We start from the raw sequence: 26,636 nt of genomic DNA on the forward strand, positions 1-26,636 counted from the left end.
CAAAACCACTGAAAACAACAAAAAACACCAAAAGAAGAAAACATCTCTGATGAAACAAGGAAAAGACCAAAACCACAAACCAAAAATATGAAAATTCTCTTCCAAATATTGAGACAGTTTGGAGTAAGGAAAGATGCTGAGAGATGACCAAAAACAAAAAACAAACAAAAAACCTCTTCAGACGTCAAAGCTTAGACAGGCTACAGATATCTAAAAGTATATCAGTCCAGAAAGTTCATACCAACAATCCTTTAATAACAATAGTAAAGTTTAAGGAAATGGGAAAGCCACAGGACATATAATTCATGACCCTGTAAAGACCCAGTTCAAACAACCAGGAGTAAGGAAAGTAGAGCTGAAGAGGAAGAACACATTTTCATGATCTGCAACAAATCTCCTAACTTCAGGAGATTTCTGGTTGTGAGAGGGGGTAGAAGACAAGAGCATAAATCATCATATCACTTCTCAGAGCAATATAGAGGGCTTCACGTACATGAAAATGAGAGGAGATATGTTTCTGGATAGAGGACAAAATAAATACGGAAAGACGGTGTTGAAGATAGCAACTTAAATTTGATGTTGTGTACCACTACTTCCCTTTGCCTCTCCCTATAGAATTCTGAAGCAAATAGTGACCCAGATAGAGTTGTCTTTATTTTAAAAATGAGTAATAACCAGAAAGAAACCAGCAAGGGACCTATGCATATTGAGGGGAGGGGAAAGTGTGAGAACAGAAACATAAATTAAAAGTAGATGAAAACTGTTTACCAGAAGAGGAATCACTCCACGCAACAGAGAAAAAGTTCATATAGTTCACTATAGATTCAAAAAATTTCAAGATGCTATTTTTCTACAAAATGAGAGCTCAAAGAAGAGTTATAAGACATTAAAAATAACAACCAAGGTAATAAAATGTGAGCCAGAGAGCTTAAAGATTGAAAGAGCAAAAAAGAAACAATTATAGATGAAAGCCAGGTCAGAAACAATAAAAACTGACTACAACTGAACAAATCAATTAAGGGATATGGATGTAGTTTAACTGAATTCACATAAAACAAAGTGGAAAAATGCAATCACATGGACATGACTGTAGAGAAGATAATAAATACTATCATCACAAAGGACATTTAACATATACTGGTATGCCTGAAGAATAATATAGAAAAATGCAAAAGAAAAATACCTGAGAATATAAGGAGAGACTTTTCTATAATAAGTAAAAATAATCTTCAGATCAAAAGAGTACCAGAAAAAACTGATACAGAACCTAACAGGTTTGATGAAATGAACTTCAAAGATAACAAAAGAACTGCGTGGGCATACAGAGGAAAAACAGTCACCTACAAGTAGGAAAAATCAGGCTGGCCTCAGACTTCACACAGTAACATCCACTTCAAGAAGCAGTGCAGCAGTCTCTACAAAGTTCATCATTTCATCACCATTCACTCTCTCATTAGCTTTCTAAAATCTACCTTTAGACTTCTACACTATGCTGAAGTCAGATTCTCAAAGTTCAATAATGACTTTCCCATTAGAAGATCCAAAGGATTTCCTCCACTTTTTCTCAGTCCTCAGCTGTAGCTTTCAGCACTGCTGATCAATTTCTTCTCAAAACTCTCATCTTTGGCTTTTGTGATAGTATACTGTATTCTCTCCCATCTCTCTAATTACTCCGTCACATTTCTGCTTTTTTTTTCTTTCTTCTATAACCACAAAGCAAACATGGCTCATGATTTGGCTCTCGACTCTATGCCGAACTCCTTTCCTTGAAAATTATCTGACTCTATAGCTTCAACTATTGATATAATATTGACAGGAAAACTCCCATATCTATACCCCCTACTTTGACCTCTCTTTTTTACTTCAGCTTCTTCAACTCTTCCAACAGCTTACTGATTTGCCAACAGCACCTTAGATGTTTTAACTTGATTTCTTCTCCTAAAATCAACTTCCTCTCTTAATTATTGGTTTTAGTAATGGTATCACCATTCTCTCAATCCACAGGCTTAAAACCTTAGAAGCCATCTTGGATCCTCTACCTTTTTACTTGGTCCCTAGGTCCAATTAATTTCCTAGGTTTCTACCAAACCTTCCTTCAAAATATCTCTTGAATCCTACCTCTCCTTTGCATTTTCACCGCTGGCATCCTAGATAATGTCCTAGTCTTGTAACATCCAGATGATAACAGGAATTTCCTGTCTGCTCTGAGCACTGCCACCAGATTGACTTCCCTATTCATGCCTCTACTTAGAAACCTACAGAATTCCCCACTGAGAACCAAGATAAAGTTAGAACTATCAGTTTGAAAATTAAGACCTCTACAACCTGTCCACATCTGTCTTGGGTCTTATATTTGTCTAACATTATTCAGCCTAATATCATGAAAGAGTTTGAGCTTTAGAGGCAGAAAACCTGGGTCAAAATCCTGGCTCTATCAATTAGCAATGTGGTTATGGACAAGTAAACTAATTCCTCTGGGCCTCAGTTTCTTAACCTGAAAAATGAGGATAATAATACCAAACTTACAAAGTTCTTTTAAGATAACAAATGTAAAGGGCATGGTAGAGTGCCTGCTACCATAGTAAAACTCAATAAATTATAACTATTTTGGTTATAGGTAACCAAAAATTAATAAGAACTCAAATTATAACTATTTTGCTGTTTCTCCTACATAAAAGATATGCCAGTTCCTTTCACCTATCAAAATCGTATCCATTCTTTGAGGCTGACGTTCTGAAAACTTTGTCCACAAGAACCTATCCTGAACACATTCAGCCTTAAGTGATCTTTCATAGGGATCCCCTCAAAAACTATTTTTCTTCCCTTTGAAAATGTGTACTCCATATACTTAGTTTGTATCTCTCAGTGACATTTAATCTTACTTGACCCTGAGATATAATTATAAATGTACTTCCTGTGTCCCCGTTACCACAATGTAAGCTCCTTCTGAGCAGTAACTCTGTTATACATACCTTGTGTTTCTGCTTTGCCCAAGCAGAGACTAAGTTAGTATCTGTTGAATATACTAATGCTGAAACAACTATTCTTGAATTTAGAGAAGAGATTAACACTCACCACTGACTTTTTTTGAAGAAAGTAAATAGCTTACATAACTGTTTAATATGACCTGCCTAATGGCTCAATTTTATTACTAATATGTTGATAATTGTCATAGCTGAAAAGTTTATTTCTCTATATTATTCAGATTTTATTAAACCCTTTAAACATTCACACTAATAAGAGTTGCTCAATACCTATCAAATCACTGAGTAATAACCGCAAAAGAAACACAAGCTCAGCAAGTGGTGTCATCTCCTATTCTATGATTTCTGGAACTAAACAAATGATTCAAATTTTATTTTCATCAAATAAAGGAAATACCTTAAGATATATTTTAGTCTGCTTGCAACCTAAAAAACAATTTCTAAAAACATATAAGTTGATTGTTTAAGGTATTCAAAAATATGAAAGGCAAAAACATAATGTTCCTAATGTGATTTTAAATAGCTTTAAATGAATTTTAAGTGATTAAAAATTTTTCAAATGTCCATCTACAATTGCACCTACATGACAAAATAATTTCAGAGCTAAAAAAAAAATCAGTCTATTATCTCATAGTTTTACTTAGGCATTATTAAGTAAGTAACTTGGCTCTTTTTCTACTGATGGACTGATGGGCTGACTGGCTATTTTTGTATGAGGCAGATGGAACTTTTATTAATCCATAAATGTAAATTGGCTATATCATGAAAGATATAATGAAATATGTTACTGTTTACAATTCTAAGTGAAATATTTTAATTTCTATAATGTAAGGGTTTGCTTTTCCCCAGTGACCCACTATAAAATTATCTCTATCTAAAATTTTACACTCTATTTTAATTCATTTTTGATATGATTTTGTTGAAAGTATATTTAATAATGTATTTAAAGTATTTTTATTTAGTCTACTATAACTTTCATATCCTTCTCAACATGACTATGCATTAAGCCTATGGGTTTTTTTCATAAAAAAGAATGCTGATCTATATTTAGCAGTTGAATTCCTGATTGAATTTCACCTGAACAAGAAAAGCATATAGTTTACTCACCACTTTACCAGAATTAAGTAAGCTTTTCAGCCTTCCAATAAAAACCAAAAAAAAAAAAGTACAATATTTGACCCAGGGTTGCATTCTGGTTGGATATATTATAGCAAGCATAATGTACTCATTGTAAGCCAGGGTACATCTCTAAGACAGATCTGTTCTGTACTGTTCAGCCTAGAGAATTCCTTTCAAAATGTTTGGTAAATTAGTGCATTAAGACACATTTTAAAAACAATAACTTACGGGAGGTCCAGTGTCCCCTTTTGGCCCTCTTAGATTCTCCATTTCGAGCATTGTATTAAGATCCTCATAATAATAATAATAATCATAAAGCTCAGTTTCATAGCTATTTTCGAAGGGATAAGTAGCATCAGGATCAAATTCACCTTCCTTCCTTAGATCAAGGTGATTATCCAAAGATGGCTCATCTGTCACTCTGTATAAGGTTGTGTTTAAAGTCTGTTGCAGTTCCATAAGTTCATTAGTGTGTAGATTTGCTGTGATAGCTTTCTTGACATTCTTAATTGTATCTTGTTTTATATGTGGAAGAATAGAGGATATCTTCTTAAATGGTGACAGACCAGTTACTTTATCATTATGTTGTGTGACATTGTCCAACACGTTTAGAAGAGAACTAAATTTCTCCTTGCTATTTTTCCTTGGCTCATTGAGGCTATGATGTGTCATTGGCAGGCTTAGATTTGCCTGAGTAAGTTGCTCGGTGATCATTTCTTTGGCCTGAATCACATGGTTCACAAGATCCACAGCAGAGACATTCTCTGAACGAAGAGAAGTTAACTGAGATCTTGATATCTGGTGTTCTTGTTCTTTATGCACTGCCGTAGAATCATTTCTGGAATCTAGAATGCTTCTGCCTTTGGTAAGTGTGTCCTCCGACAGTACTTTTTCACCAAATCTTTTGGGCAAGAGAGAGTTTTCTGGTATCTTAGCTGGTACAATAGTTGTATGAAGAAGGCTTGTCTCAGGGAGACACTGCTGTTTCACATATCTGCAATAGTTTGCAGACGTTTCTGCAGAAGGAATAATATCCAACTGACATACTATTCCTTCAAAATGGACAGAATTATTATTTATACTTCCCAAGGTAAACACACTGTTAGAATCAAAGGTCTGAACTTCCGAAAGAGTCTCTCTGCTAAAATATTTCTTTCCACATTCAGCAAACATTGAGACAACTTGACAGCTAACAGCAATGGCAAATGTGTGCCATTGCTCATCGTGAACACTGTAGTTGAAAAATACAGACTGCTTTCCTCCAAGGTATACCACTAATTTTTTAGGTAATAACTGTACTCCTAATTGCAGTCTATTTTTACTTCTAATGCTGAAGAGAAATGCATTGTTTACTCTATGTGACTGTAAACCAATTAATATTGTAAATGGCTGTTCTAAGTTGACTGGTAAAATTTTCACGAGAGGTGACTCAATATAAGAATCATTTGTTAAAAGGACACCCGATTCTGTTAAATGGACCCCCTGAGGTAATGGTGTAGATGATGATGGTACAGCAGTCACTGATGATGAATGTCTTACATCTTTGCCTCCAAGGCCTAGTTGATGAAGAATATCTATGCCTGGAAATTAAAAAGAGAGAGAGAAAGAGAAAGAGAGAAAGAATCTTACTCTTATGCATTCATGTGTTCATATAAATGTTTGAGTATACCTACAATCTTCCTTGTAGGTATCAACAGTAACCCCTAAAATAAACATGCTCTATCAATAACTAATTTCTAGGTAATGAGAGGTATGGAAAGGGAAAATAAAATGTTATACTCATAATCTGAAACACACACATACATACACCCCAATATGCCTAAACCCAAAATTTAATAAATGTTCTCTTATTCTTCCCAATTAGGAAACTTGTTACTCCAATGAATTACATGTTCAAAGATTCCCAGATAGTCATTTATATCTTTAATTTAGAACTTAAAATTTTATGACTTCTGTGTTAAAGAGAAACTAGGGACATACTTACAAAAAGAAATTTTTAATTTGGAAACCATTTTATAAATTAAGTTCACACAACCGTTTAAACTATAATTTTTCAGGCTGTCTTCCGTTTTACCTTCCGAGAATTTACAGGTCACATAAGAGCTCTCCCTATGCCTCATGCTTTAAGTGTGTGCTATACATAAAGTACCCAGTCACCCTGAAAACTCCTGGACAAGAGAACTTAAATTCTTACTGTTGCTGATCATTGTATTTTTTTCTCTCCCTTCTAAATTTCTGTCTCTTCCATTTTTTTCTCAGTCCTCCAGAGTAACTGTTAATCCAAACAGTTTGCGGAGTTTCTCAATATTTATTATAAAATATAGGTTTTATATACATTATATAATTATGATTTTTCTGGTTTTCATTGTAATGTTATTGATAGTATACTGCTTATCTCCCTTACCCAATTATAAACTCTTGAAGACAGATTCTATGTCTGCTTCCTTATTGGATATCTAGTATACCTGCCTTCAAATAGTTCTATAATTTCTGAATGAATGAATCTGCCCCACAGAATCTAATCAGATGTGACATTTACTTCTAGAGTTCTATAACTCTAGGACTTGTAAAAGATAATAAACTTCTCAAGGATACAGAACAGCTTAGTCAGCCATGTGATCTTTATTATTCTTTGGGTTATAAATCTCCCATTTGTATCATTGTATGTACATAATCATTTCCAACAAGAAATGTTAAAGAATTGTTCATTCATCACTATGATAAATGAGGAAAAACAAAGATTTCTGAAGATTAGCCAGCAAGGTTACACATCATCTTAACTTTCCTTTTATAGGAAATTAGTAGATATTTGATAACTCACTTTTATTACAAATCGCAAATATAGTGGCAAATGTCCACCAAAATATTCCTAACAGCAGTTATAAATTATATGCATCTCCAGGAATTTGGGGAAATACTTTAAAGAAGCCTCATAAAAACACACAAAAAAATCTTTGACTTCTCATGTTTTAAAATTATAATTTTTAAAAAAAATTAATTTTACTCCATAATATGGCTGTTTGTTTTAACATAAAATATGAATTACCAGCTAAATCATTCCTAATCTTCAATGAAAATTTACACTTCTGAAACATAACATACTTAAACTGTGACTTTGGGTACTCTTAACCAATGCTAATTGCTTGTAAGGATATTCTCAATCCAAGAAATAAACTATGGAAGAAACACTGCTAATGTGAAAATCACCATGCTTAAAATATATACAATAATAAAGTATGGGAAACATGATCTGGCATTCTATGATGCCAGATCAGCTATTCTTACATAAAGGAAGAGTCAAAATTATGTGGTATGATATCCAGGGCTGCTACTTGCCCAAAGAAAACCAGTCTTTGTATTTAACCCATACTATGTACTGCCTCAAATTTCTGATTCTATTAGAATGAAATTCTACTAGAAAAAGTATTATTTTAAAACTTTAGTATACATACATTTTTGATATTTATATATATACATGTACACATATATATATATATGCTTCCTTCAATTCTAATATATATGTATACATATATATTTCCTTCAATCCTATTTCTGAGTTTTAATGACAAATAGCTAGGATTTTTAAAAAATCAAATGTTTTAAAGCATTAACTACACAAAAAGCTTCTCGACTGAACCTTCCTTGCATTTCTAAAATAAAATCTACTTGACGGTTATATTTTATTCTTTTAATACCTTACTGGATTCTTCCAGAATATCTTATGTAGACTCTCTGCATTGATATTTATGAATTAAGACTGGCCTGTGGTTTTCCTCTTATTTCCCTTATCTTTATCTGACTATAATGTTGAACTTATTTTTTATGGCCCAGAACAGTTTAAATACCTTTAAGATTCTTTTCAGAAGTTAGATAAAACTCAGTTGTAAACCAAACTTATGTTGGATTTTTCATTGATAACTCTTCATTCACCTTCCTAATTTATTCTACGTTGATTGATTTATTCTAATTTTCAACTAAATTTTTAATCAATTTTTTAAATTTATATTTTTATATGAAATAACTTCCTTCTAGGCTTTCAAATGCATTACTCAGAGATCTTCATGTAATATTCCCTTACAATTCTTTTTGTTTCCCTATTTCTGTGGTTCTCTATATAATTTTCCAATTTTGAATATTGTGCTCTATTTTTTTTTTTTAAATAAGTGGCAGAGTGGCATTCAAACCCACTCTGCATCTAGAACTCTTATTTTATTTTTGGCTGCCTTGCGTCTTCGTTGCTGCATGCAGGCTTTCTCTAGCTGCGGCGAGTGGGGGCTACTCTTCGTTGTGGTGCGCAGGCTTCTCATAGCGGTCGCTTCTCTTGCTGCGGACCACAGGCCCTAGGCGTGTGGGCTTCAGTAGTTGTGGCACGCAGGCTCAGTAGTTGTGGCTCACAGGCTCTAGAGCACAGGCTCCATAGTCGTGGCTCACAGGCTTAGTTGCTCCATGGCATGTGGGATCTACCTGAACCAGGGATCAAACCCATGTCCCCTGCATTGGCAGGAGGATTCTTAACCACTGCTCCACCAGAGAAATCCTCTATTTGTTCTTTAGTATAACTATTGCTTATTTCAAAAGTATAGCCTTTGGATTTGTTTATCCTTTCTACTATTTTTGTCTGCTTTCTGTATCATTAATTTCTGCGTTTATCTTTATTATCTTTTCCTGTTTTCATTTGGTTTATTTGATTCTTTGTCTAGTTTCTGGCAATGAGCATTTAGTTATTTATAGCACTTAAGCAATAAATTTCCTCAATACTGCTTTTGCTATATCCCATAGATTTTGATGTGATATTTTCATTTTGTGTGATATTTTCATTTTTGTGGTTTTCTAGAAACTATGCAATTTTTACTTGTATTTTCCCATTGAACCAAATGATTTCAGAGGAAATGCAAAATCTTCCAGTTAGAAGGGTTTTTGTTTGTTTTCTAATTTTGTTAGTAAAATCTAACTTAACAGAATTGTGATCAGAAGACAGTGTCTAATTTGCACTTTGGTTTTGAAACTTAGCCTAATAAATGGTCAATTTTCAATAGAGTTTGGTAAGCACTTACAAAGGTGTTTCAGGGCATAGAATTTAATACCAGTTGGCTGAACCTCGTTGTTTATTTTATATCCTCTATACCCTTATTTTTATACAATTAATCTTTCATGGACTAAGAGGTAAAGAAAGTCTCATCACTATTATGTCTTTTTGGCCTTTTATCTCATGTGGTCTTAACTTTATGAATATTAATGTTATGATTGCTATGCAGAGACAGTCATAAAATTCATATATTTATTGGGTACTGCACCTTATCTGGAATTAAGACCCCTTGCCCCACTTTTTGTTTGCATTTGTCTGATATACCTTTGCCCATGCTTTTATTTTCACCTACATTGAAACGCTGCTTTAGGTAAAGAGGAAGGAGTTTGTTTTGTGATCTAATCTGAAAAAAAATTTTTTGAATATAAAATTAAATCTATTTACAGTTATTGATGTGGTTTGTTTAAGCTGTCATATTTTACGTTTTCCAATTTTTAAAGTCACTATGTGCTTTGTTTCCTTTGCTTTTTGTGCTTTGTTTACTTTACTTTTGTATGTAGTTCTTTTGAAATTAGAAATGTTGATATTTTTATTCTAAAGTTGACCTTTAAAATTATAAATGTATACAATATCCCTAGCCCTCTTTAGACATATCTATTTTTCAGTGAACAATGTTTCTTTTTCTTTTTTCTCCTTTTTCCCCCTTTACCACCTAATATTAGTCAATAGGATTTTCTTAGTATTTACCTTTTCATTATTAAATACTATCCTTACAGTATTGATTTATAAGCTTTGGATAATTTTTAATTCCCAGCTTCTGATAAGCCAATCAGCAAACTTAACCTACTTCCTGGGGTTTTTTCCCCTTTCCTCCCATTTTTTTTAGTGGTTGTACCATTCCTATATTGTTAGTTCATATGGTATTTAGATTCTGTTTCATTCCCATATTTTCTTTTGTTAAATAGAGCCAGTCTTTTGTAGCTGTTTTCTCATTTACTTTTTGCTGAAGTTTATGTTCTATTAGCTTCATCAAGAAGGGTTCATGAGAACTTTTCCTGACTTAATTGTTAGTAGTTTTGTACCTTAATTTTCACCGAATGTAACATTCTTTGTTGGTATTTTCTTTCCTTGGATATCTTGCAGTTATGGTTCCACTGTCCTTAGGTGTTGAATGTTAGGAGAGAAAAATCTGAAGTCAGACAATTTTTTTCTCCTTCTAAGTGACTCGATTTTTTTAATAGCATACCCAAAAGATCTGTTCTTTATCTTCAAAGTACAGCGATTTTTTATTATGATATGGCTTAATATTGACCAGTCTGGATAAATGTTTCCAGGCACACAGTATGCCCATTTGTTGTATAAATTCAAGTCTCGTTTTTTTGTTTTTGGGTTTTTTTTTAACCTCATGAATTACACCCTTGAATATTTATTTTATTTTATAGTTTCGATTTTCTCCTTCAAAAATTCCTATTATAAGTATGTTGAATCTCCACGGCCATCCTCTATATCATTTCTCTATAAATGTTCCTTATCTTCAGTTCCATGTTTGATTTTCTCATATCTTTGTGTTTCCTATGTCTTATCTCTTCATGTTCCAATTTCATTTCGATTTGTAAAAGGGTTTTTTTCCCTACCACTTCTTTTGAGTTTTACAAGCTCACAGTTCATTTCCTTTTAATATCTTACCATCTCTTCCTTTTCCTGAGTTCTTATATTTCTGCTTTATGATCTTCCTTCAGAGGTGATTTTTTTTAATGTACGCATTCTTGTTTTTGCTGTTTTTCCCTACATTTTACCTTGTTGTGTCTTTCTATGTTCGTTTCTTATGGTTTCATAGCCCAGCAATTTACAGAAGGATGCTGCGGGAGAAGATGGAGGGCCATGCCTGCCAAATCTCAAAACCCAAAGGTTCCATTTCAGCATTACCGGAGTTTCCTTCTCAAATGGCTCCTTGATACAGCCCCACCTTCTTCTCTGAACCAAACCCAGTCCAGGAGGACTTCCACAGCCAGCCCCACTCACAACTCCTCTCTCCTTCCCCTGTATTCCCTTCCACTGGCATATACTTCAGAATGAATCCTTCACCTTAGGAAGCAGATTTTTACATTTTCTGAGCTCTGTCCCCACTGAGCCATTTAGCTATTATCTGTGATTCTTTCTTATACTTCCTTCTGGGCAGCTTCGGTCCTCCCCAGATCCTGTGACACTTGTTTTGTACAAAGGCTAAAGGTTAAGTACTTCAGGGTGTGCTCCTCACCTTCAGGAAGTTGGCTTTTGCTGGTGCTTTCTGAAATCTTACTATTGATTTTACTCCATAGGGCACCTGCTTTTCTCAGCAGATTCTGGGAGTCTGCAGATTATACCAGTCCCCTAGTTTTGGTGAAAATGCAGTTTTCAGGTTCATTTGTTATTTCATTCACCTTGTATCATTAGTAAGATATCCAGAAACAGAAATGGAAAGAAAATATCTCATGGTTTCAAGTTTATACTGAATGTCTATACTCATTTCACAGATGAAGAATCTGAGGTCCAGAGAGATTAAGTAACTTGGTCAAGGACACACAGCTAATGAACGGTAGAAATGGATTTCAGCACAGACTGACTTCAAAGTCTACCATCTTCAAAGTCTACCTGCCACATTGTCTCACAGCCACTGTATTCTCCATACCACCTCCTTTCCCTTGGCAAGCCTAATTAATCATGGCAGGGTTATTTCTCCCAACAGAAATCTCACAGTGGAAAATATTCTCTAGGTAGCCACCAGAGTTGGTATCTGATGTGAAATCTAATTGTTACTCTAGTTTTACCCTCTCATGTCTTACTGTGAATGTTTAGCAAATCCTTTGAGTAGATGTTGACTGAAGAGAACACAGGCATACCTCAGAGATATTGCAGGTTCTGTTCCAGACCACCACAGTAAAGTCAATATCAGAATAAAGTGAGTTACACAAATTGCTTAGTTTCCCAGTGCATAATAATTTATGTTTATACTATACTGTAGTCTATTAAGTCTGCAATAGCATTATGTCTAAAAAACAATGTACATACTTTAGTTAAAAACTACTTTATTGCTAAAAATTGCTAACCATAATCTGAGCCTTCAGCAAGTTGTAATCATTTTGCAAAACAGTATCAAAAACACTGATCGCGGGCTTCCCTGGTGGTGCAGTGGTTGAGAGTCCGCCTGCCGATGCAGGAGACACGGGTTTGTGCCCCGGTCCGGGAAGATCCCACATGCCATGGAGCGGCTAGGCCCGTGAGCCATGGCCGCTGAGCCTGAGCGTCCAGAGCCTGTGCTCCGCAACGGGAGAGGCCACAACAGTGAGGCCCGTGTATCACAAGAAAAAAAAAAAAACACTGATCGCAGGCCATAATACATAGAATGTAAAAGTTTTAAATATTGTGAGAATTACCAAAATGTGACACAGACATGAAGTGAGCAAACGCTGTTGGAAAAATGGCACCAATAGACTTGACTGAAACAGGGTTGCCACAAATCTTCAATTTGTAAAATATGCAATATCTGAGAAATGCAATAAAGTCAAGTGCAATAAAATGAGGTATGCCTGTAGAGAACTGTTAAGGATAAAAAGGCACAGGCAAGAGGGTTGGGGAGGACAGGAGAAAAAAGAAAATGTCTTCTATCTGAATACAGAATTTTTACATTAATTTAAGCCTAGCCCTGGATACCACCAAATTGCAAATTTAAATTTAGATATTTGGTACTGATGAATATAGCAAGAAAAATCTTAGTTGTCTATAGTAAGTTACTTGTTTCATGAGTGGCTCTAACCAGGAAATCAATGTAGTTTGTGTCACTTAGGATATTAGTATTTAAAGAATACTCTTTATCAACAGATAAAGGCACTTTATTAGATGGCTTACATTGTTTAAAGAGTAAGAATAATAGCATTTATTAAACTGTTTCTATGTACCAAGAACTATGCTAAGAATTTTACTGTATTAAGCCACATAATTCTCATAACATAATGACGTATGTGCTATTGTTAATCCATCTGACAGTTATAAAAACAAGTCACAGAGAATTTAAATGATTTTCCCAAGGTCACCCAACTAGGAAGTTCAGAGGCAGAATTTGAATGTAGGCAGTTCTCTAGAGCCAGTCTATTAGCATGGCAACTTTTCGGAATGCATATGTAGCCTGATGGCAGAACTGACTGTATCTCCACCTATTTGCTTCTTAAACAGAATACATCGTGGTGTTGCCAAGACAACGCCTTGCTCTTTTAACTATAAACATCAAGCCTAATGACTTCATCCAAACCATGGTTTCAGTAACCACATATGCTGACTCACAAACCTCTCTTCTGGGTTTGAATAACCAATTGCCCACTGAATTTATCCAGTAGAGGTTAGTTATCCCACGAGCACTTCTAACTCAATACATTTCCCCCCAGATTCGTTCCTCTTCCTTTAGTGCGTTTCTCAGTGAAGATCCCCACTACCACACCAGGAGTCTGAGTAATATTTTTATAGCGTAAATTATATCATGGCATTCTCCTGAACAAAATTCTTCAATGGCTTCCCATCACACTAAAAGTGCAATCCAGAGTTTTACGGGGTGCATGAAACCTATGTCACCAGTTCCCTTCTTACCTATCTCATCTCTCCCTTCATTTCATCCCACCTCTGCTCCATCCAAACTGGTCTTTTCTTATTCCTTAAAACCACTAAACTCATTTTTAACTCACAGCATTTACACTTATTTTTCTCTTGGCTTAGAATGCTCTAAACCCTTAGTTCATTCTGATCTAGGCTCAAATGTGACCTCCTCAGAGAGGCTCTCCCTGGCCACATTACCTAAACTATAAAACAGTTATCCTCCTTGCCCCAATAACTCTCTAACTCTAATGTCTTACTGAGCTTTATAATTTCTTCATAACACTGAAAATTTAGGGGAAAAATGTATGTATATATAAACTATTACTTGGCTCTCTAGTTGAAATGTAAGTCCTTCAGAGTAGACCTTCATCTTGTTTTACAGTAATATTCCAACAACTAGGACAATGACTAAAAACAAAGTAGGTCCACAGTATTGCTTGAATGAATTAATCAATCCAGTCATCTAACCCAGAAACCTGGTAATTATCTTTGATACTTCCCTTCCCGCCCATTCTCCATATCTATTCAGTCACCAAGTCCAACACAAGCCTTAGTTAGGCTCTCTTTAGTCAGATTTTAATATTAGCCTCCTAATAGATTTCTCTGTCTCTTGTGAGACATCCTTGTCCCATCCATCATCCACACTGCTGCTAGAGAAAGCTTCCTAAAGCACAGAAGAAAATGAACGTTAGTTCATGACACCCCTTCCTACAACAACACATCAGTATTTCTCATAGCTTTTAGTACTAAACTCAATCATCTTATTTCTGCCCTCAGGCCCTTAATGATATAACCTCCTGCCTATATTTCTAGTCTCACATTCCATACCTTCCTAATAAACTTCACTGCTTGGCAATATCCTGTGCATATTATCACATATTATTGCTGGGAAGGTTGGCACTGACCATGATTCCACTGGGAAAGCATAACTGGACACTCCACATAAGGACTTTCCTAGACTCTTCTCCCTGAGTCTCTTCCCTAGACTGATTTTAATCTGTATCCTTTTGCTATAATCTACCGTAACAGAGTATAACAGATTTCATGAGTTCTGTGAGTCCTTCTAGAGCATTATTGAGCCTGAAATTGGTCTTGGGGACGGGACCCTCAAACTTGCAGTTGGTGTCAGAAGTAAGTGTGGTCTTTGGGACTGCCCCCTAATTTACACTGGTTTACACGTTTCTTCTCAATGATTTATCTTCTCACTCCACGGTAATTCCTATTCTTGATACTTAACTTTTCCTTGAATTTCTTGCCATATCAAAGCTTACAAAAACTCATTCTTTCAGAGTCCTGGTAAGTATGTCCCTCCTTGCCAAGTTTACATATCTTATAAGACTCAGTTCAAGTGTTACCTCCTCTTTAAGCCTTCAGTTCAAGTTTTGGTTTGTTGTTGTTTTGTTACATACTAATAACAAATAGATCCTTTCTCAGTATGCTAATAAAAATCAGTCTTCTAGAAACATCTTAAAATGGAAATAAATAGTTCCAGTACAGCCAGAGGCAAGGATGACCATTATTAAACTTTGTTCTGCAGAAACCTCCCAGCCAAGTCCCAGAGCTCTGGAAACCAGACTCATGCATCCCCAGGTAGAAACCTGGTGGATTCTTCTGCCAAAGAACAACACTTCCCAAGAGGAAAGACCTAGAGAAGGTGAAGTACAGAGATCCCTCAATGAAACCAATTAGTCCACCAGCCCCACTCACACACACAGAGCTTTCAGTCATCCCTTTGGTGCCCCCTTCTTCAATATTAACAGCGAGCCAGGGATCACCAAGCATGTGAGGACAACCTCTTAACAGACACAATGGAAGCAGGAAAAGGAACTTCTAGGAGACAGAGACTGGCTGTCACATTTCTTTACAGACCATGAAAAGGCCATTTACACACTTTTGCCACACCTTAGCAGCTGGCGATATGGACAGACATCTCCATTTTGGGCTTTGGATTTGAAACAAGTGATACAAAGAAACAGACAGAGGAAAATGTGTCCACCATCCAGTGGTGGCCACAGTGGCCCATACTCCTCCTGGGGAGTAGCTCTACCTATGGTCTTGGTCCGTAATTTCCCTGGTTTCTGTTCTTAGTGACCTGATTCTCTAGACTTCCTGGCAATTCTGTGAACCACAGAATAGCTTTCAAGAAAAACCTTTCTGCTTTTTAATAAACCAGAATCAATTTCAGTTGCTCACCCTCAAGCACCTATCTTACACTGATCTCCAAATTATATTGTTAGGTGAAAAGCAATATGATAAGTATAATATCATTCAAATAAAAGCAAAAGCTATCTACCAAAAAAAAAATCAGTCTTCTAAGCCTGCAAGTCTAATGCTCAGATATAGGCACAGACACCAACCTGACTTGCCTTTCATTTGAAACCTATATAATAAGCAGTACGATATTATCACTAGCTAGGAGAAAAGAGAGACAGGTAGAGGGAAGATGAGAGGGAGGTGCAAAGAGAGACAGACAGGAAGTGGGGGGAGAAAGGGAGACAAAAAGGAGAAATTGCGTCTCCGTAGGTGCTGAAACTCTGACTCATACCCAAGCATTTGACTCACTCCAGTGGCTATATAATTGACTCTGTGGTGGAGTAGAGTATATGCCTAAAGAAACAGACATGGGAGAGCCCATGGTTACACTTGTTTTTACAAGTACAGAGAGCCAAAGAACCATTTTACCTGTCAACATTCAACAATATTCTATCACAAACTGGAGGAACAAGGGTAGTATTATGGTTACCTTTCAAAATGTAAGGATTCTTTCATTTCTTAGAAATTAGTAGCTTAAAAGATTTATCAATTTTTAGTTAAAAAATAGAGTAATATCATTTAAGAGTGTAATAAATTACAGTATTAGTGCATTATTAATTAACTAAATTAATACAAAAAGCACTTAATTTTAACAAATTCTCACTGTTTAAAATTTTCATGTATCTGGGTCAGTTAAGTCACCAAAGCTATGTTCTTTCTAGTTTGTAGGAATGAAAAAATAAAATGATTGTTTAAAATAAAATCAGAGTTGTACATGAGGAAGATCATACAGGCTTCAATATACTTTTCTCCTTGCCAATTTACCCAGATTGACTAAATAACTAAGCAAGTGCCTAATATCCACTTCCCATTGTTCTATATAGCCTCACCCAAATCGTCTGGGCCAGAATTAAGACTCAAATATAGGCTTCTTGAATTCCAGCTCACTGAGTTAAGGAACTAAAGGAAGTTGTGTAAAACCAACTATTTTATTTTATTTTTTCAATATCATCAGTATATAGAAAAAGGAAAGGATCCAGAGTATTTTTTTCTACTAAACTTTATCGTATGCTCGTCATGTATATAATAGTCATGCACTAAGCACTTTACATGTGTTCTCATTTTACCCACAACAACCTATGTAGTAAGAATTATTATCATCCTCACTTTTAAATTTCTGATATTGAGGCTCAAAGTATGTAAGGAACTTGCTCAAGGTCACGTAACTGGTAGGCACTGGAACCTGGGCATAAACCCAGGATTCTGGCTCCAGAATACCTGTGCACCACTGTCACTGGGTATGTTAGAAGAGGAAATTTTGACTTTACAGTATTCTTGGGCTTCCCTGGTGGCGCAGTGGTTGAGAGCCCGCCTGTCGATGCAGGGGACACGGGTTCGTGCCCGGTCTGGGAAGATCCCACATGCCGCAGAGCGGCTGGACACGTGAGCCATGGCCGCTGAGCCTGCGCATCCGGAGCCTGTGCTCCGCAACAGGAGAGGCCACAGCAGTAAGAGGCCCGCGTACCAAAAAAAAACCCCAAAAAACAGTATTCTTAATGTAAGTACATCTATTTTGGATAAAGAAATAAAAGCAACTTATTTATAAAATGAGAAATGAAGCTTTAACCTATGTGTAAAATTGTTGGTTAAGTGTCCATAAGGGGTTTTGGCAGAAAATGCTTGGAGTTACTGCAACTAGAATGAGTTGCTTCTTACAACAAACACATTTTTGGGTTAATTTCCACAGAAAATACTCTTCTTGGAGACACGCATTTTACACAGAGATTTCTACAGCTGTGGTTTGCACACCTAGGGATCATGAACCTGAGGAGTGCTGTGTATGTTGACAATTAGCTTACATCTCATATGGTGTAAGGTATCACACAGAGGTGTTGCAACTACGCCTACCTCACTGGCAGCCAGCCCACCAACAGAGTTATAAGGAGACTGTATCATATAAGAAAAGGGAACTTTCTGTCAAATCCTTGGAAAACTCAGTCTTAAATAATTTTTTCTTGAAATAGAATCATCTATTCATTTGGTTATACCTAAACCTCGGTTATAAAAGAAAGATTTATATTTATGAACAGGATATTTTAATGGTTTTCTTAGCTGTGCTAAAAGTTAAAGGAAGAACTGAAAACATGGCAAATAACAGATGTTTATCTCTGCATAGTCTTAAAGTCTCACTAAAATGAGAATAAGGAAATGTGGTTTAAAACTACCTAGGCAAAGTGAAAGGGTAGAAGAAACAACAGATAAGAGATATCAACGAATTTTTGAAAGATGAAAAACACATGAAGGAATTAGAGCTGACGAACACTAAGGGCTTTAAGAAGGAAGTGCTAATGATGGGCAGGCCAGTTCACACTTCAAAGTCCTGAAAAGGCTCAACAACTGAAGGCTCCAAATCACTGAATTCAGGAAAGAAGCATGAGGCATCATATGGGAGAGAAGGGAGGGTCTGAAAATCTGTATAAGAAGCTTTGAGAGCAAAACTGCAGATTAGAGCTTTCTTATGTAGAAACACTGAATCAATCCTAGCAGAAGAGGGAAAAGAAGCGCCATAATGAGAACAAGGGAATTCAGTAAAAATCTACATACTAAATGGTGAGACAGCAACTCCCCCCCTCCCAAGAACCTCTTTGTATCATTTAACTCCAATAACAGTGGCAACCAGGATTATATTCTACAAGTAAGAAATTGAAGGATTCTTCTCTAAAGAAACTGGACAGCCTTAGACACTTGCGGTCCAACAACGAGATGGTCAGCAATGTTCATTTATGACGCTCTATGTAGAATATACCAGTTAACAAGCCCACCCATGCAAAAAGAGTTTCCAAGCATAATTTTATTGCCTTGCTTTTAAATGATAACACAGGTAATATAGACTTATGAAGAATTTTTCCAACATAATAGACCAAAGCAAACCAAAATTTGTGGGAAACAAAGACAATACAGGGAGCAGAATAAAAGTTCAAAAAAATTTTTATCTTTGGAAAGCTGAGTAGATATTATACCAAAGAAACAAGAACAAAATGTTTTTTTTTCTCCCTCCCTTCCCCCAAAATGTTATTTTTTAAGATGCAATCTGAGTGAAAAATCTCTTAAAATTTTAAATGCAGCACAAGTAAATAATTTAAATATTTGGGAATAGTGACTCATGAAAATCTGATATAAAATGTAAAGAAAACAAAAATGGGAAATCGGAGCTAAAAATAAGAAAATACGGAGTTCAATCCAGATCCAATATCTGACCAATAGAACTTATAGAAAGAAGAAATAAATATGTCAGAGAGAAAAAAACTAACACAGGAAAATTCCCAGAAAAATGAAAGATATTTCCCCATTGAAAAGGCCTAATGACTACCCATCAGAATAACTTGAAAAAACACGTTATTGCAAAATTTCAAAATATCAAGGATAAACAGCTGATCTTAAGGTTTAAAGTGGAAAATTAAAAGGTCATACATAAAGAATCAAGAATTAGCATAACATCAGATTTTTTAAGTGCAAGCCAGAAGACAATGGATGGAAGTCTTTAAAATTCTGAGAGACAACTATTTACAGCCTAAAATTCTATACCCACCCAAACTACCCTCAAGCATATGGGTGAAATAAACACATTCTCAGAAATGCAATGATGCAAGAAGTATAACACCTAAGTACACATTCTCAGGATGCTATTGGATATGCTCCACTCAAATTAGGAAATGGGCAATGCAAAAGGAAAATATGAGTTCCAAGATACTGGATCTAACACAGATGAGAGGCATCAAATTTACAAGAAGCTTAGACAGCTACCAATCCATGGCAGAACAGAATCTTAGCTTCCAGAAGAAATATCTCCAAGAAAAAAAACTCAAATGGTTAGAGTATTTGGTGTATTTGTAATAAAATAGTTTTCAAAGAAGTTTTAAAATTCTTTTGGAGTATCTAAGAATTAGTCATAGTGCCATAGAAAACAAAACAAACAACAACAAAAAAAGGAGGAAAACTATACAGAGAGGATAGAAGAAAAGAAGAGAGTGAAGAGGAGGCATAGAATGGTGTAAAAATGTTAAACTCTCTTCATCAAAAATAGGAAGTCAATACAATATACAAGCATATTATTAAGAACTATGGAGAGTAAAACCAAAAGAAAGTTTGGGTAAAGGATTGCAAGACTAGGTAAGGTCAAGGGATATTATTTTCTGTTATATATTTTGTAGCACAACTTGACTTTTTAAACTATATACTTGTATTACTTTTTTTAAGTTTGGGCAACTATCATAAGCACCAATAAATATTTATATTTATTTCTGAGAAGTCTAATTTGGGATCATCTCTAGCTCAAGTATACATATTCAGCAGTATTAAGGTTGCAAATGATATTTGTAATCACTATCAAATCACAATTTCTCTGAAAATGTTTTTATAACCTCCTGATTAGATATTATTGTATCATGCCAATTCAACAATAAACTATTTTAGGAAAACAGTACTTCTAAGTTTCTAATAACATACCACTACTTTCATTTCATTTTTGTGCTCAAAAGTACTAAATTTTATAAAGTCAAAGAGGTTTTTAAAATATTTTTTTTGTTAAGAACTCAAAATAAAATTTTATGAAGTCTGAAAAGATGTTCACCCTGAAATAAAAAAGCACATTTTGTATTCTGTAAATGAAATCTTAAGGTTGAAAGAAATATTTCTTTCATTTACTCCTTTCATTGCTTCTGACTTTTTTAAAAAAAATCTATTAATAAATATTCAGCTTTCCTTATATCTTTCTTTGGGTTTTTAATATTTGGATAATGACACATTTTGTAAATTAGTAAACTCATAACACTAACAGATGACAACTGTAAAGCAAAGGGTATGTGTAATGGAAAGAAGTAGGGTTTTTTTTGATGTTTTTTTTGGGTCAGACTTGACAGGCCCAAATTCAGCTCTTAGCTGGGCAAGCCCCTTCCTTGGGCCTCAGTTTCTTCATCTATGATACTACCCTACAGGTTCATTACGAGGATTAGAATCACATATGTAAAATTCCAGCAAATGACAAGACACAAAATAGATATTTAATAATGGCAATTATCCTCTTTATATTCTCTCTTGTCCAAGAGGCTTAATTTTAAAGAATTTGTAGACTTTATAGTCTAAATACCTGAGTTCAAATCTTGGTTCTTCCATTTATTAGCCTGCAACCCTTGGGGTAGTTATTTATTCTTCTTAATCTTGGTTTCAGCAATTCATGGGCATAATTATAAAAACCCTGCAATGAGGTAGTGATGAAGAAAATGTATATTCTACTAGCACAGTGACTGGTAACATAAGTTCTCAGAAACTAACAGTAATGATAGCAAGAAGTTAAGAGAGAGTTTCTCTCCTCTTCTTGGCTACTTAAAGCAAACTAAAGCAACAGAAATGACTTGGTCAAAAATAGCATTTATGAAGTTACATGTGACCTGATTTAATGATCTTCCCATAAAAGACAGTTAGAAAATGCCTTCCGTGATACCTTTTAATTCATATATGTGGTATTCGACAGAATACTTAACGTTATGTCCGTTGGTCAATTTGGTCAATAAATAGAGTACCACCCCCTCCTTTGTGCCCTCTCTCTACCTACATGTATTTTGTTTACTTGTCTTTTTCTACTATTATTTGATTGACTAAATTGACAAGTGACACCTTGAATTGGTCATTGAATTGAAAAGTTGGTTCTGTCAAATGAATAATTTGGCAGCCCTGCTGATACAAAGCAGAGGAGGAAAAAAAAAATCAGGACCACGGTGATATTTTCTGTAGATCCAGCTTCAGGGTTTTTCTCTTTGACTTTGGCTTTTTTTTTTTTTTTTTTTAACCTTTGACAAAGGCACTTGTTTTTTCACTTTGGGGCCAGAGGCATTACCTTATTCACATTTCAATCACTGGCAATTAGGATATTATGATGGCAAACAGAAAATATTATTTAAATGCTGTTTAATAAATGAATAAATTAGGGTGTATATAGATTCCCCAAACTCTATCACCATACCAGCAGAGCAACTAGATAGCAAGCAAAAACAAAACAAAACCTTCAACTACTTTCTAAACCTCTCCATTTGAATTAAATGAAATCCCAAGCCCCCTGGTATTCACATTTTATTTTGTTTCTTAATGATGTAAATCTAGACGGAGCATTTAGTATATGCCTGTGTTGTTTCAAGAAGTGCAAAGGTAATTCAGTCACAGTTTGCCACCCCCAAGAACTCCCACTTAAAATGAAGTCACAAGCAAAGCCTTTTTACTGTACAAAACTTCTCTTTTACAGAGAGTGTGCTTAAAAAGGTAAGCAATTTCACAGACAGAAGATATGAGTAATTCCTTAAAGGTCATATTTCCCCCAAAATTGGTTTCTTCACCCTTACTTTCTCATTGTACTGGGTAGAATTTTTTATTGTTTAATGTTGAATTTAAGGTCATGACAACTTGAAAAGTCATGCACTTTTGCTGTCTGGAAGCTGACTTTTTATATAAGTAAATAAGTAACAAGGTAACATTCTTACCTTGATCTTGTGCATGAACAGCACCCCCTGACACACATAGTACAATAAAATGAAGAAGCAGTTTCCTAAAAAAAGAAAAACAATTGGGAAAAACTTAGTTGGACATTTATGACCTATAAATCATAAAATTCAAAATGAACTCTAGTGCAAGATTAAGAATTAAGCTATTATTTTAATTAACACAGTATTTTAATACTCATTGGTCAAAAGCAAGGGCTCTGAATTCAAGTTCCAGCTTTGCCACTTACTGTGTGTCTTGGGCACCCTTTATATTACTCTGTGCCCTAGTGTCTCCATCTATTAAGTCTATCTCATAATGGTTTTTGAATATTAACTAAAAAACTTCATGTAAAGTACCCCAAATAGTACCTGGCACACAGGAAAAACTCAATAAATGTGAACTAGTACAGGTGAAATTATTATTAGCAGTATATATTATGTCAAATCACCATACATGTAATTTTACAAAGTATTACAGATTGGCACAAAATACAACTTATAGTCACTTAACCACAGTGATTATAAATTGATGAAACCAGTTATTTGCTTAAATGTTTTTATATAAAATCTATTTGCAGATCATATTCAAATCATTCGCACTAGATTCACGACTCGTTGGTTCTGAAAATACTAACGACCTGTAGATGTCAACACTGACCACTGTGATTAGCAGTAATTGTGAACACAGTACTCAACCACTACAAATCAAAATATTCATTCACATTGATTAGCAAGGTAAAAATACTTTGTGATTTTTTTAGTTTAACCAAACTTTTGATAGATTTTATTGATTAGTCTTCATAATTGGCTTTACCTACCAACTGAAAATCAGAGATAGTTTCAAAAAGTAATGACGAGCATACTGAAAACTATTTTATTACCTAGTTTTTCTTGCCAATATAGACTCTGTTAAGTCTAACTCAGACTCCTCAAATGACATTTCTGAAAATACATTTCTGCAAGGAATGATTACAGAACCCTGTGAAAATCATTTTTATTAAGTTCCTGGTGTGCTAGTAGTAATTGGTACATTTTCTATTTATCACTATGTTTTTACCTTTATCAACAGTAAGGAGCATGTTAATGTAACAAAGTAAGCCAATATAGAATTATACTATTATAATTGTATGTTTATACACAATATAAAATTATACTATTCTCTTTGCTATAATGGACATATTATTTGTATTAGAATAGTATTAAGCATTTTTTCAGTAAGTGAAAAATGTACATTCTATGGTCATACTTAAAACAGAGCACAGCTTTTATAAGACTTTGATAGAATACTTAACAATCATTAACTCTACAAACTAATCAACTGAATCATTATAGAAATTTCAACTGATATGGGCAAATAGCTGGACCATATATTTTAATGAAGCCTATAAAAGATTCCCATATATGGTGTCATCCATGAGATGGTTCTCAAATGTTAGTTTGCCAAAGAACCACCTGAGGCTTTTTTGAAAAATCCAGATTCCAGGCCGTCCCACAGTGACTATGATTCATAAATTTGAAGTGGATCCTCAGCATGTATACATTTTTAACTAGGTGATTCTAATATTGATTGCATGTGTACCAAACTCTGAGGAAAAACAATTTAGAACATTTACTATTGATAGTTACATTGAACTTAAAATAACCTAATATTTTGCTTAAATCACATATATCTAATTTTATGACGACACAAATAAGATTTGACCCTTTAAAAAAAAATCCTTTTCTACTGCTCTAGATCATGATTTTCAAACATGAGTGGGTATCAGAATCACCTGGAGGGCTTGTTAAAAATTTCTCAGGCTCCACCCTGAGAGTTTCTGACTCAGTAGGTCTGGGGTGGGACTCAAAAATTTGCAATTATAACAAGCTCTCAGGCAATGCTGATGATGCAGATCTGGGGAACTACACACCCAGGACCACTGTTCTGGAAGAGATGATGCTCAACAGATGATATGAGGCCTACTTGTTTTGCATCTTTTTACCGGAGCTGCATAGTGGAATCACCTGGTGATTTTTAAAAACTAATACTTGGGTTCTTCCCTCCCCACCACCACCCTCAGAGATTCTGATTTTAATTTGTCCCACAGGGATTTTTAAACACTTCTCAGGTGATTCCAATGTGCAACGTTGAGGACCACAGTGTGAAATGAAAATAATTTCCTTGGGTGCTCCAGGATGGATCCCAACGGGGTCTAGAGTTTGAGTAAAAGGAGGCTCTTTTCCTCTCAAATTTCTATTTTCAACTGGCAGGACCTACATCGGTAAGACTAGAAAATAGCTCAAGATTCCGGTCACTGAAGGACAGTATATCAGAATTATGCTGTTTTAACAGAAAATGCAACATGAAAGGATGCACTTCTCACCTGGCCAAAGTAATCTGGCTCACTGAGAGCTTAGAAATAACCCACAGGCACTGTTCCATCCAGAATAAAGCTAACTAGTGAAGAGTACAGTAACTAGCACTATTCACGTGGCAATTCAGCCAACTCAGACTTTCCCATGACCTCAGGGGAAAAAAATGGAAAATAAAGTTCTTTCTAGATATGTTAACAAGTCTACTCCTGACGTGAGGCAGGAAAACCTGAACACATCAAACATCATCCCTCAGCCAGGTGATTTTAGGAGATTATGACAAATCAGTTGAGCCACACCTTAGGTAAGCGTACCTATGTACTAATTTGATGACTAAGAGAGAGATCAATGATAGGAAATAGTGATCTTCTTTCTCTTTTTCTAATTCTGCCCCAAACTTCTGGCCAACTGTCGGGCTATACCCCACAGGCCGGCAAGCCTCAGAGTTGCCCAACGTCTAAACTGAAAAAAGAGCCCCAAAACAGCGACAGAGGAGACATCAACGGTTTGTTGGATACGAGATCTTACAAGTCTGAAGCAAAAGGTCCTGGAGCAACACCCGCAGCACCGTACCTAGCAGACAGCAAGCAGGACAAAACAGCAACCTCCCAGAGGGAGAAGGAGGCTACCATTTATAGGGAGGATTGACATCAGGTTGGCTCATCAGTTACCAGGGAAACCAGCGGCTGGGGACAGGTGGGCAGTTACTAATTAAGTCCTATAATTAAGAAGATTGGATAGTCATGTGAGTGAAGCAGGGCCTGGTCGAGCAGGGGATTTACAGAGAGCAAGAGAACAGCCATCTTGAATGGCCTGACCGTACAACTAAGGAAGAGCAGGAAAAGTCAAGTTCCTCACCAGGTGTTCAAGGCCCTTATCATTCAGCTTCAACCTCCTTTCTTTTTTTAGCACTATGGACCAATTACATCTGACAAAATTACATCTGACATCTTACAAAGCTCCAGCCATATCATGTTATTCTCTACTCCATGGACAGACCTTGTAAGTGCCTGAAAAGCTCTCAGTCTCCACCTGTCACAATGTTCAGTATCATCAAAGCCTAATTTGAATACCTGCTCCATGAATTTTCCCATCATCCCTAAAGAGGACTGGATCTTTTCCTCACCTCTGTACTCTTGATGCTTTAATTTTAACTGTATTATAGCCCATATATGTTGTACCTTTTTTCTTTGTTTTTTTTTTGTTTGTTTGTTTCTTTATTTTTCCAGTTCGCAGGCCTCCCACTGCTGTGGCCTCTCCCATTGCGGAGCACAGGCTCCGGACGCGCAGGCTCAGCGGCCATGGCTCACGGGCCCAGCCGCTCCGCGGCATGTGGGATCTTCCCGGACCGGGGTACGAACCCATATCCCCTGCATCGGCAGGCGGACTCTCAACCACTGCGCCACCAGGGAAGCCCTGTTGTACCTTTTATGATTAATTAGTAAGTAAATATATGAGCAAGTAACAGGTCTTCACCTTTTATCAATTTCTTACATAAAATTGACACAATAAATATTTTTAAACAGGAACAGAATAATAGTAAGATCTCTCAATGACTGAGGAATTCAATTCTTCCCTATGAACCTAATTCTTTTAACACTTAGGAAAAAGTAAAGTAAAATAAGGGTACTTTTAGTTGGATGTCCAAAGAGGGAAAGAAGAATTTTTTTTAAAAAATTCTGCTGTGGTAGGGTAAATGGAAGTCTTCTTTTTCACTTTAACTGTTTTTTCTCATCTCTGAAGTTGGAA

At 35.5% G+C, this 26,636-nt stretch overlaps 1 protein-coding gene across 1 annotated transcript in view; it reads right to left on the bottom strand.

Moving 5' to 3' along the window:
- The window catches only part of COL24A1 (collagen type XXIV alpha 1 chain), a 392,309-nt gene that overhangs the window by 359,875 nt on the left and 5,798 nt on the right, over window positions 1–26,636 (bottom strand). Inside the window, exons 2-3 of the mRNA XM_060024757.1 lie at window positions 22,536–22,600; window positions 4,332–5,683 (exon numbers count right to left, since the gene is read on the bottom strand). Of these exons, the coding sequence (XP_059880740.1) occupies window positions 4,332–5,683; window positions 22,536–22,600 (1,417 nt within the window). The remainder of the gene's footprint in view (window positions 1–4,331; window positions 5,684–22,535; window positions 22,601–26,636) is intronic.

This window comes from Delphinus delphis, chromosome 1, assembly GCF_949987515.2.
Source record: "Delphinus delphis chromosome 1, mDelDel1.2, whole genome shotgun sequence".
NCBI lineage: Eukaryota > Metazoa > Chordata > Mammalia > Artiodactyla > Delphinidae > Delphinus > Delphinus delphis.